The sequence below is a fragment of the Adiantum capillus-veneris genome, chromosome 17 (genome assembly GCF_014529385.1).
Source record: "Adiantum capillus-veneris isolate H3 chromosome 17, ASM1452938v2, whole genome shotgun sequence".
In the NCBI taxonomy this organism is placed as follows: domain Eukaryota; kingdom Viridiplantae; phylum Streptophyta; class Polypodiopsida; order Polypodiales; family Pteridaceae; genus Adiantum; species Adiantum capillus-veneris.
The window spans coordinates 48,782,994-48,795,686 of record NC_140947.1 but is presented as its reverse complement, the minus strand read 5'-3'; the positions used below and the strand labels follow the sequence as shown (position 1 = coordinate 48,795,686).

At 46.0% G+C, this 12,693-nt stretch overlaps 1 protein-coding gene across 1 annotated transcript; it reads right to left on the bottom strand.

The window, feature by feature from the left end:
* Positions 1-3,219: 3,219 nt before the first annotated feature.
* On the bottom strand, positions 3,220-6,182 carry LOC147437212 (uncharacterized). Its single transcript, XM_086486806.1, has one exon. It carries the CDS (start codon positions 5,421-5,423, stop codon positions 3,540-3,542), a length of 1,884 nt encoding a protein of 627 aa, XP_086342932.1. The 5' UTR covers positions 5,424-6,182; the 3' UTR covers positions 3,220-3,539.
* Positions 6,183-12,693: the final 6,511 nt, after the last annotated feature.

Sequence of the window (12,693 nt, the reverse complement as noted above, 5' to 3'; positions counted from 1 at the left end):
TCCAAACTCTATACTATATATCTATATTTATATAATGGGAAAAGGGATTTTGGTGCCCCCTCCCCCCCGACACGTGTCAACACCTCCTGTTTTAGGGAAGTGTTCCCTGCATCTCGGTGAACACGACACAAGACAACATGTGATAGAGAGAAAGAGAGGGAGAGGGGTGCTGCCGTCGGGATCAAATCAGAGCATTGGGAATTTGGGGAGATTGCAACATAGGCGACAATGCTCATGAGACAGGGACAAAGGGACTGCAGATATGAGAGAGAGAGAGAGAGAGAGAGAGAGAGAGAGAGAGAGAGAGAGAGAGAGAGAGATTTGGTAGCTAATTATACTATATAATCAATTCAAAGGAAGCTGCAAATTGTAGGAGCAGATGTGAGCCCATGTAGTATAGAGCCAATGAAAAGTGTGGAGAGAGAGAGAGAGAGAGAGAGAGAGAGAGAGAGAGAGAGAGAGAGAGAGAGAGAGAGAGATGCACCTTAATTAGCGATGGTAGGCAAGTATGAGACAGAAGAGAGAGCTTACATGAAGGCATACTATTGCATCGCCAAATGCATCATCTAATGTAAATGATTACTCACTGATTGCAGTAAAGGCAATGGAGTGGACTACTTTTGCTTGCAAATCCTTGCATCTGTGCCCACATTTCAATATATCCATCTCACCTTTTTGCCAATGCTCAAGCTTGCATTATTGTACGTTGATGAACATCTTTTTTATTACACTGAATGGACGATTCTAAATTGCTAGTATCATCTATATATCTATATATCTTTCTACTCTATTATGGGAGTCACTATTCCGGCAATCCAAAGATAAACCAAAAATAAAAATCATACAACCAGTGAGATGATGCAAAAAAGTCATTGAAGAGAAGGATATTCAAGCCCTTTTCAAGGTTACCATGTGGTGCGGGGAGGAGGTTTGCAGGACGGAAGTACCATTTTGGCATCTTGCATAACCTGGGCCGGTGATGGGGAGACTTGAGAGTTGAACAAGCTCCCTGGGCACCCTAGAAGAGGGAGCTGAAGAGTCAACCTAAAATATAGCTATGAGAAAGAGAGAGAGAGAGAGAGAGAGAGAGAGAGAGAGAGAGAGAGAGCTTTGCAAGGCCTATTGACATTGCTTCCCTATCACATGTGTGGGCGCTCTTGCAAGCCTCAATGCTTTGTCCCTGGTGCTACACGAGGCCTTTCTTCTTTTTATTGTCTTGCTTTCTCGCAATTGCTACCCACCTCAGTGGATATATTTCTTGGCAGTGCACACCACCCTAGCATCCAATTGGCGGCCATCCTCGGGGGATTCACTTTATATACGAAAAGAGACGCCACCTGCGAGCGAACAACTTCAATAAAACACCTACATACGACTTATATCAAGAAATATGACCCCCCTTTCTACGCTTATACGACAATCAATGTAGAAAATTACCATACCCCTATCTTACATGTAAAATTTAGGTCTCAAATGATCTAACTAAGTAAAACTAGTCAAAGAGCGTGTAGCATAGTGACTGGCAATGTATTAAGGAACCACTTCTATTGATGACTAGATGTATCTTCAATGTGTCTTAGTTTGACTTTCAAACTATGTGCCCGTTCAGCATGAACTCTAGCTACTCGTCCAATTCTAACCCATCTAAACTACTCAAAAAACATAGCTATAAAGTTGTGCTAGGTTCTCCGTGTAAATTTGCATCTATACAAACTCTTTATAGATTTCATCCCTCAACAAATGAACTATAATCACAAAACAAGAAATCGATACAAAGCACTTTTAGTTCTTGCAGGTATCTTTGTAGCTATCGACTCACAAGTTCGAGGGAAGACTCTTTTGGAAAGCCATGATTTTGAAACACAAAAACTTCCTCTCATTTTTCCCTTTTCTCACTTCTCTCTCCCCCCCCCCCCCCCCCCCCAATAAATATGATTACCCCTCCCTTATTTGCACTTACGTGGTGCGGAAAATTTTCCATGGTGAATCCCCCGAGCGGCCACCACACCTGAGCAACCTTCCACTAGCATAACTCACTCCACCATGTAGCTTGTCACCCCCTAATTAAGGCCAAGGGCTAAGGTGCACCAACTTGCATAGGACCAAGAAGCTCTTCGCTATTTTCGGTAGATGCAAAGAGAGGGTGTCTCTCCAGATGCAATCGTATAAACCTACAAGAAGCTCTGGGTTATTTTGAACAAATGCAGAGAGAAGGCATCTCTCCAAACGCAATCACCTACACTTGCACCTTGACTGCGTGTGGCATTACACAAGATCCTAATATGGCAAAATAATTCAGGGGCTGTTGAAAGAGAGTCGTGCTTTGCATTGCCTTGGTTGACATGTATGCCAAATGTGGGCCTAGAAGCTCTAGGCTATTTTCGGCAAATGCAAAGCAAGGGTGTCTCTTTAGATGCAATCCCATATGCTTGCATCTTGAAGGCAAGGGTCGGGTTTGGGAAGCTCTGGGTTGTTTTTAGCAGATGCAAAGAGAGGGCACCTCTCCAAATGCAATCGCGTACAATTGCACCTTAAAGGCATGTGGCATTACAAAAGATGCTAATATGGGCAAAAGAATTCCAAGGGTTGTTGAAAGAAAACGTTGTGTTTGGCACTGCCTTGGTCGACATGTATGCCAAATGTGGTGCGCTTCATAAAGCACAAAAAGTGCCTGAGGAGCTTCCTCTCCACGATGTCGTCTCTTGGAATGCAATGACTGTGGGATATACCCAACTTTGATAGGTTCAAAAAGCTTTGGGCTGCTTAGGCGGACACGAAGCAAGGGTGCCTCTTCAGATGTAATCAGATACACTTGCATCTTGAAGGTGCCCTTATCCTCCTTGGGAACAATCCCAAATTGGCCAACCTATTTCTGTGTGTGTATCATGGGGAGTGCATAAAGACACACACACACACACGCGCGCGTGTACCGTTGGTAAGAGCGAGCGAGCGAGACCCGCCGAACGTGGGTCGCGTGAGCGAGTAATTAGAATTATAGAGAAGAATGGCCTCTTACACTTTATGGCTAAGAGGCCTTTCGCACAAGCTAGGGTTAACCCCGGGTAAGTAGGCATCCTAGCTTTTCGCAGGGACTGGCAGCGTGAACCTTGCCTTCCCCACCTAAACTCCGCCAAAACTTGGAGGGGTCAAACAATGCCTTGTATGCTAAACACCGCTAAAACACCTAGGACGATATTGCATGTAAAAGTCAACAGCATATTCTCACAAAGTCACAACACTGCAACACTGCATTATACTTTGGTTCTTGCGTGAGTCCCTGAGCTTGTTTTACATGCACTGGACAGCATGCACGTCAAGACCAATCACGTGTACAAATGGATGTCATCTCATTGGATGCTCTTCCAAGCAAAACTGACAAAACTCACACAGTTGGGAGCTGGTCCATGAGGTTGAAGTTGAACCGTTGAAGGAGACGATGGGCCTCCCAAGTAATCATGCCTTATGTACACAGAACTTGTGACACAAACTTATGATGTGATGGTCACCAAAAGCTTTGAGAAGAAGGACCCTGATTAGCCCTAGCCTGGATGACCGAGAAATGGGCGGTCCTTGCCCCCGCCCATAATCCAACTTAGAGTTCTTCTGGCTATGGAGAACCACTGCGTGGCCTCTTCATCAGCAGACAGAGCTGTATTCTTGCCAGACTCGGCATACCTCTTGATGCCCGAAACCTCCGACACCGACCTCCGATAGGCCGGCATTTGCAAACTGCTGCTGGGATTCTCCCTCCCCACTGCAAATGCTCGCCGCAGTAAGCTTACCTGCCTGTCGAACACGGATTGCTTTTCCTCCCATTTTGCATCCTCCTTGCCACATTTGGCATCCTCCGCAACCTCGACATCCCTATCGCTCGAATTCAAAAGCCCTGTTTCTGCCTTCCGAGATGCTGATAGGCGAGACATGAATATCTCCTGAATTTTCGAGCTTGACAGCCTTGGCGGTACATCCATGTCGCTCGAGCTTGACGACACAGGTGCCTCCTTCCTTGAGGCTGACAGCCGGGATAAAAAAATTTCCTGTGTTCTTGAGCTGGATGGATGTGAGCACATATCCGCGGCCGAGGAGCGGCGAGATGGTTGCTGAAGGTTGTTGGCATCTGAGTCATGACCTTCCAATGCTTGAATGTTGTTATCAGGCTTAGTTGATGAAGAGCGAGCAAATGCTGATGATGTCGATGTCCTGACAGCTGCCATACTTATACCCACATCCTTACTTTCAAGTGATCCCTGTCCACCCACATGGAGTTGAGAGCTCAGAAAAAGTGCATCCAATGGTAGAAAGTCACTCCACCGACGTTGAGAAAGCGCATCTGCGATGATGATGCGATGCCCAAAGCGTTTCGTGAACTCCTGATGATCAAAAGGTACATTCCCGTGCTTCAATTTTCTACTGCTAGACTTCCATAAGCTAATTTTCTTACTCGTGCAGTTGGTTTTGGCATCATCCACACTTGGTTGCAGTCTCGAATTTTCCGTTTCTCTTTGCACATAAACCTGAAATGCCCTGTCAATTCCTGCTGAGGCTTCAGCATTTGAACTGCGCCCGACCGACGATGGCCTCCTCGCACTGGAATTTCGGGCAGGTTCATCCATATTGCACTTGACTCCAGCTGAAAAGTCCTCCACAATGAATACGTCATGGGCCTCAACTCTGTTTCTGCATAAAGGGCAGGTGGAGTGGTTGCTAAGCCATGTATCAACGCACTCAAGATGAAAAGCATGCTTGCATTTGGGAAGAAGACGGAGGATATCATGGATGTCAAAGCGAGAGAGGCAGACTGCACACTCAAGTCCTTCCTTGAGCCCATGGAGTGATGCAAAGGAGAAAGTGGGGAGGATATCAATGATGGCGCGATCGACACCGGAATCTCTTCCATGGATGAGGGGTGGAGGAGGGGCAGGGCTAGCTGCACCGAGGGAAAGATCAGTTCGATCGTAGACACCCAGGCCATGCCGCTTACAATGCTTGGCATAGAGGAGGAGGAGAAAGGTGAGGGAGAACATGGTGGTGAGGACGCCAATGATGACAGCAATGCTGGGGCGGAAGGAGGCAGCGAGTGGGTCGAATGGGGAGGTGGGGAGGGGGGGAGGGGAGGAGAAGGAGATGGAAGGGAAGGGGGGAGGAGGGAGTGGGAGGGTGGGGAGAAGCGAGGGGGAGAGGAGAGGGGGGGAGGGGAGGAAGACGGGGACGGGAGGGGAGGTGGAGAGAGAGGGGAGATCAGCAGCAGTGAGCAGAGCAAGAAGAGGCAGCTGCTGCATGATGCAGAAGAGGGAGCATGAGAAATGGGCGGACGTACAGGCCCGAGCTAAAAATGTGTGGAGCGAGTGTCCGGGCGCTTGAAGACAGGTGGTGCCGTGTTCGGGAATGCAAAGCAGGAAAGGACTAGATAAGGAGCTGTGCATGCGGCGCGTGTGTACTTTGGAGGTTTGGGGAAGGTGACAAGAACACAGGGCGCAGAGGGGGGAGTATATTCTGCAGAGCGCGGCCTGTGCAGAGCTTGAGACTCCAGGACTAGCTAGAGGCCCGCCTGGTGAGCCCAAATTCCAACCAGCCTACAAGGAGGGCTCTGCAAAGGAACTCACATTATCGCATAATAGGCTATATTGCATGGTCCACACTATCGATACCTTCAGAAAGTACAACGCAGGCTCGTCTGGTGAGAGTCCTGGGTCCCGATTTCCCTCAAGCAGAGATCCCCCCCCTCTTCTCTCTCTCTCTCACTTGCCCCACCCCCAACAATTGTGTGAATTATCTGCGTAATGCTTCAGCTTTAATATGCCGCATGAGAATCCAGCTGCATCGAGAACACATGAAGCCTCAAAAGAGCTGGAGTGTTACCCCTCTCTCTCTCTCTCTCTCTCCTTCCTCTCTTCCGTCCTCTGCAACCAATTGCCACCTCTCTCTCTCTCTCTCTCTCTCTCTCTCTCTCTCTCTCTCGGAGAGTCGACCGTCCTTGTCTCTCGCGCACTCTACCTGTGAGCTACCTCTATATCATAGCGTTTTCTGTTTGCTGCTGCTCCACCGAACCGGCTTGAGTGCGCTTCTTTCTCATCAGAAAAGAGGCACGCAATCCGCAGTCAAGATACTTTCGCGCTGCGAGGGGACCTCGTGCGCATCGAATAGAATCACTGAATCTCCCCCCACTCCTGCGTTACGTAAAACGCTAGCCTGCCCCCTCTCTCCCTCCCCCCTCTTCTCTCTCTCTCTCTCTCTCTCTCTCTCTCTCTCTGCATCCGTTTGTGTTTTGATGTATTATTTAACATTTTACCAAGCTTTTGGCATTTCTAATTCAGCCTTACCGAACCATTGCTATGCCTACCTATCCATACGACAACTCTTTCTCGTGACCACTCTCTCTTGTGAGAGTGCGACACAAAGAGTTGGTGGTGCGATGATGTGATGATGACCTCTTCCTTCCTACAACTTTTCCATTATTGCCAATGGCCCCACCACATTCCCAAGCTCTTTCTCATGGTTCGCAACTTCGCGACAATGGCATAGGTGGATACCTAGTAGAGGGACAAGCATCCATGACAATGTGCATGCTAAAGAAATCTAAAAGGCTCTTCGGACCCCCAACAATTGGACCACTCCCCTACACTGAAACCTCGACGCCACCTCATCTTCTGTGATCTGTTGGCTTTGGTGGGTCATTTACACTTCACAACACTATATCCCACAGGTCTTGAATGAGCAATGAGAGGTGGGATTGGCAACAAATAACTAGGGCATTGTCCTGAGATGCTGGTGATCTATTGAAAGGCCTTGACTTTACTTTTTACGTCCCAATTTACTTTTGCCTAGGGAGGTTCACTTTATCACAAATTGAAGTGGCTAGGGGAGCAAAAAAATGCATGTTGGCACATGGTTAAGGCATCAATATAGTATGCGAGAAGGAAAGTCACAGGTTCCATTTTGTTTTGTTTCAATGATTTCAAGAAGAAATAAATAGGTTTCATGGAGCTATAGGATACAAAGTTCCTAGAGATAACTATTTTGATAGTCGTTATGTATATGTTAATCATATTGGGGTAAGCCCAACTTGTGACAAGGCTTGCATAAATTGGCTAGACCAAAGGTCCCTAACACATAAGGTTTTGGGGTCTAGATGGCTAAACCAATTTGTGAAACCATGCAGTTAAATGCGCTTGTGTGGCGAGAACAGTGGGATAGGTGACCTCCCAGGAAGACTACCCCCTTGGGACCATCAACTAGTATCAAAGCCATGGTTGGGCGCATCAAGAGCCTGTGTGGAATGATAGGCATGTGTGGCAAATACGAATGAATGAGCATCCCAAGTTTGGCTTAAGGGGCAATTGTTGGGATAAGCCCAACTTGTGACAAGGCTTGCATAAACTGGCTAGAAGGTCCCTAACATCGTAAGGTTTTGGGGTCTAAATGGCTAAACCAATTTTGTGGATGTGGACGCATGTCTAACCTCACCATCCTATCTTATTGCAGTATTAGCTAGAACCACGATTAATATGTCAAACCATGGGACGAAGCTAACTGGACTAGTGCATAGAGGCTACAAGAGGTCGTCAATCTCTCGGAAAACAACTAACAACTCGCATCTAACTCAAACTACACTCAAGTGACTGAAATCACCAAAAGCCAATCGCTCATCGGCAAGCAAATCACATCCGTTACAGCATCAAATGGAATCCAAACGTAACGAAACTTCTAGGAAAAGTTTATAAGACCTAAGCACACATTCCTATGGCCTCAAACCCCACTTTAGGTTAAGTTTCAAAATTGCGATTATTAACAACAGTGGATTTTTGACCTAGTTGTTTTCGACCCAAAATGCATCTAAATTCTTAGCAATGATGCCCCAAGACCCCGCCTATGCTTAGTTTTCGATTTAAAAGTGTAAATTCCTAGTTATGATGAAATTAGGCCGTGGAGCGGCGACGTTAAAAGCTACGAAATACTGTGAATGGCTTACATCAATGCGTAGAGCTCTTACCTGCGGTTGCAATGCAACAAACGCATTGGCAATGTGACAACTGGAGAGGGAGTAGGAAGCGTGAGAAGGAGAGAAGTGAGCGCCGTTAGCTCACGTTGTGTATTTCTTATCCAAAAACTTCTAAAAAACTTACAAAAATTGGCTTTATAACCTTAGTCAAGGTTTTTGAGTGGCCAAAACTAATAATCTGGAGTTCTACCAAAGTTCGGAATTGATTGGCTGGTACAATTTGGAAGCTTGTAGCCCCGGCTCATTAATTACAAAGTTTACCAAGAAAATAGGAGTTACAATATTCCCAATTTATCAAAATAATAATTGTTTTACAAGGAGAACTCCAAAAAATGATGTCCGCGTTAGCTTGCTGCTAACATTCCCCCCCTCCTCGCCTGTGTTGTCCCTTGACACAGCTTTATGGGCTGAAGTAGTCTTCGGGTTGACGGCGGGCGAGACGGTCTTTCAGTGCTTCTAGTGATTTTTGGTATCTGATTCTGCGTTCTTTGTCAGGCACTTGCAAAAATTGCATGGTGACTTGGTTTTTCAGTTCCACCGCTGAGTAGCCTACAAATCTGGGTGTGTGGTTGCTTATCACCGGTGCAAATATCTTCGTTCGCCAGGTGAAGAATCCAATGTAGAATGCCTCTTCAAAGGCTAGCATATTATGCGAGGGCAGGAACATGCATCTGGCATAGAATCCATAAAGGATTTCTTCTGAAGGTTGCCCACTCAGATCGTAGCATAGGCCCTTGTTCCCTTCCAAGAATGAGTGCCATGGGGCTCCTGTCTGCTCAAGCTCATTGAAAACCTGTACGCATGTGAGTAACATCCTGTAAATCTTATATAGTATTGCACAGGAGAGATCTTGCAGACTCTTGAAGAATGTCATGGCGCCCGTTAGGGTTTTCACCATGTATTTCTTCCGTTGCTTGGCCTCTCTCTGGAGCTGGCAGCCTGGGGAAATTGAGCCAAGTTGACCTCTTCTAATGCAGTGCTTCATGCGCTTGCCATGTCCTTACTCTAGGTACAGGACAGAATGTGGAATCTTTTTGTAAGGCTGCAGGTTCTCTTGTGAACAGAATCAGGTATCTCGGGTTCTTGTTCAGCCAGCTTAACCTCCACTTCGGGTGGTCGTTATCTGTGCCATCTTCTTGCATATCCTTGTACAACCTTTCTTTTATCTGTAAGAGTTCTACCTTGATGAGAGGGTATGGCAGGGATAGTTGGTTCCATTGAGTGTTGATTTGATTGGGAGTGAGTTGAGTGACATTGACAGAGTGTAAAACTCTCAACTCCCAATCCATAGCGGCCTTCTATTGCTCATCCACCTCTAAGGTGATCTTCTCCTTTAGTGCGTCTTCTTCAACTTTTGATAGCTAGACCATTGGCACTGTATCTTCGTCTGTAATGTGGACCTGAAAGTCTTCGTCACCACTCGGCTCCGTTGTGGACTGCGTCTCAAATTCAGCAACCAAGACCGAGGGAATGTCAATTTGGGGCGGCTCTGAAGTGCTTGCCTCTTCCTGTGTGTCGGGCTTTCCATCTCCGAGGAGTTGATTTATATACACTTCAGTTCTGCTATCTCCTTTAGGAGCTCCTCCTCTCTTTGGACCCGCATCAGTGCCAGGTCTTTGCGATGTGACTGTTCAAGATTTAATTCTAGTTCTAAATCCTTTTTTTCTTCTCAAGTGCCTTGTACACTTCATTTGTTCTCTTGATCGAGGCCACGACTGGATTTTCTCTGATTTGCCGCAAGAAAATGGTCTGATCATTAATTCTCTGTTCGAAATATTGTAGAGAAGCGTTGGCTACATCTAACTGCACTTGAATTTTCTGAGTTGACAGAGAGGTGCTTAGAAGTTCATTCGTGAATTCTGTCAGCTGCTCGTCTTTCACCTTGCAGGCATCAGATAATTTAGATAGGAGGTCACCTAACTCCTCCATTTCCTTTTGTTCTTTGTCCCTGGCTATCTGATGCTGTTTCACTTCTGTCTTTAGCTCTTGCACTTGGCTTTGGAGATCAGTGATAGTAATCATCCTGTCGTTGAGCTCTCCTTGAAGAGCATCGATGATCATTTCTAGTTCCTTGGCCTTTGTGCTGCGGTTTAAGGTTGCTGAGCGGAGTTTCTCCATCATGTCTTGCATCTGCCTTGCATACTCATTTACTTGTAAAATAATTTTGTCATTGGACTGCCACTCCTCCTGTTTTTCTAGTTGGGATGTGTCTGCAGCCTCTGGTGTTGCTTCTTGCTATGTTGTAAGTGATGGTGGCATTGTAGAGGTGGATGATTGCTCTTCTCCTTGGCCATCCTGAGGCTTTGATGCCTCAACAGTTTCTGATCGAGTGGAAATTGCTGGTGTGGTCTCAACCCTTACCGTCTCTTCAAGTGTTGGCCTTTCTGCCTTCTTCGACTCGGGCTCTTTCTCATGTGTCGTGGTATGCTCTTTTTCTGTATCTCCCTCTTTATCAGTTTCTTCCGCCGGCTTGTGAGTTTCTTCGGCTGCCTGCTCCGGTTTTGGCTCGGCTTCTTTTTCCTCATGATGTTCGGTGTGGTCAGCTTTTTGTGTAGCTTTTGTTTGGTGGGTGAATTCAGAATATTTTTCTTTTTCGGTCTCTGCTTCTTCATTGGTATCTTGGGCTGGCGGTGATGGTGGTGGGCTAGGCATGGGATGGTCATGTTGTTCCGGCGGCGCTGAGGTGGATCGGGGAGATTCCTGGCTTTGCTCTTGAGTAGCCACTTCCTCAGCTTTCTTTGCCGCTTCTTTGGCCTCTTTCAGCTTTAGGGTTTCGGCCTCTTGGTACATTCTTTCTAAATAATCTTTTGGATCCTCGGCCTCTTTTCTTGTATGATGCTTCGTTCGAGGTCCTTTCAGGCCTATGGGTATCCACTTTTTTGGGTCCTTTCCTTGTGCTTGCCTACTGTGTTGGTAAGCCTGTTTTTCTCTTTCAAATCGTGTTTGTTTTTGAGCTGGCTCCTCTTGGTGGGCAGCCACAACTTTCCTCTTCATCTCTTCCCTTCTAGCTCTCTTTTCTTCGTTGTCAGAGCTCTCGTTGTTGTGTCGCTCTAATGAGCTGTCATCTGATTCATCACGTGATTTAAAAGAATTTTTACCTGATCTTGTAGCTCTTAGAGAGGGTTGTGCTGCCAAGATCCAGGTATTCTAATCTGGGGCAGGCGGTAGTTTGTTAGCCATGCCGATGGCATGATAGGCTATTCTTGTCAACACTTCTGGCGTGCCCAAGTATGCTATTTTACCCTCCTTCTTGGTGGCCTTCAATGTTGTCAAGACATACTGCGCGTGATCCACAGGATGCCTTGTTGTTGACTTCAGAACTTGAGTAAAGATGGTGGCCACGACATGATTTGGTGTCGTGTACCTTGGTGGCTTTTTTGCCAGGAAATGGAAGTGTTGATGGTACAGACGGACTGGCTCTTCCACTTGTTTGTGGATGAGATCGGCGAATGTAGCCGCGGCTGTTTCCTTGGTAAATGTGCCAGCGGTCTTCCTGTCTCTTGCCAGCATGGTCATTCCTTCAGTGGGCAGTCTGAGTGCCTCTGCCACTCTTTCTTTTGTAGTTACTACCTCGACCTTGCTTCCTTGGGTGTCTGATATCTGGGCGGTTCCATCTTCTTTGATTGTGGATAGAAGCTCGTAAGCTTTCTGAAAGTCCACTCCGCAAGGCTCTTGTTCGTAGAAATGTCTGAGCCCCAACCTGCGGTTAGCCTCTTTGGTTTTTGGCTTTGCAGCTACATCATAGACCTCTTTAGGTAAGAGCTGCAACTCCACCTGATGCCCTTCTTCACTCTTGAACTTGCCAGTGAAGACCGTGGTGTGGTGTTCTTTCAGCTGTTCTTTAGAAAGATAGGATGCTTTTGTCGCTTTGACTGACTCAGGGTCTAGTTGATGCGCAGACAGTTCTTGTAGTTTCTCTTTTTGGTTTAGCTTCTTCTTGGCCTTCTCCGCGGCTTGCATTGCTCCCCTCATGTCTCGTGTGAGATGGCGCTGAAAAAGGTCAACTGTGGGCTCCGGAAATGTCACGCCAAAGAGGCCGAAAACTCTCTCTGCAAAGGCTCCAAGTGGAAATGAGGTGGTTTTATCCTACCCTGGATATCTATACCTGGACTTCCCAAACCAAATTTCCCCAGATTCCCTCGTTAGTCCTACTAGGCTGTGAAATCTATGTTATACTCAAAAATTTCCCTGATTGGATTCCTGTAGCTCATTCTACAAGAATTTTACAAAAGTAGGCCTGGTCGCCTAATTTAGGCTTCCCGCTTCCATCTTCTGATTTCATTGAATTTTTTTGTGCTTGTCCGCCTTGTCCTTCTGATCCCCATCGTGTCTTCAATTTTTCCATCTAAGCTTTCTTGCTATTTATTATTAATTTTGACCTGTTTATTTGAATAAATCAAAGAAAATAGCAAAATTCTCTAAAAAAGTAAAGTAAAAACTCAGTAATTAAGAAGATACCCTTGAAAAACATAGCTTTATTGTTTTTTGTTGGATTTCTCCATTTTTAAGCCTCCTTCTCAACAACAATGATGAAAACTACCTAAAAAGGACCATTTTTAATGATTTTTTGATAGTATATACACTATTTACACTCATCAGGAAGATATTATCAGTGAATTTTCCCTTGATGATTAACTATAAGGGCATTATCAGGTAATTTTGTAAAAAATCACACTTTACATGGAACTTTTTCC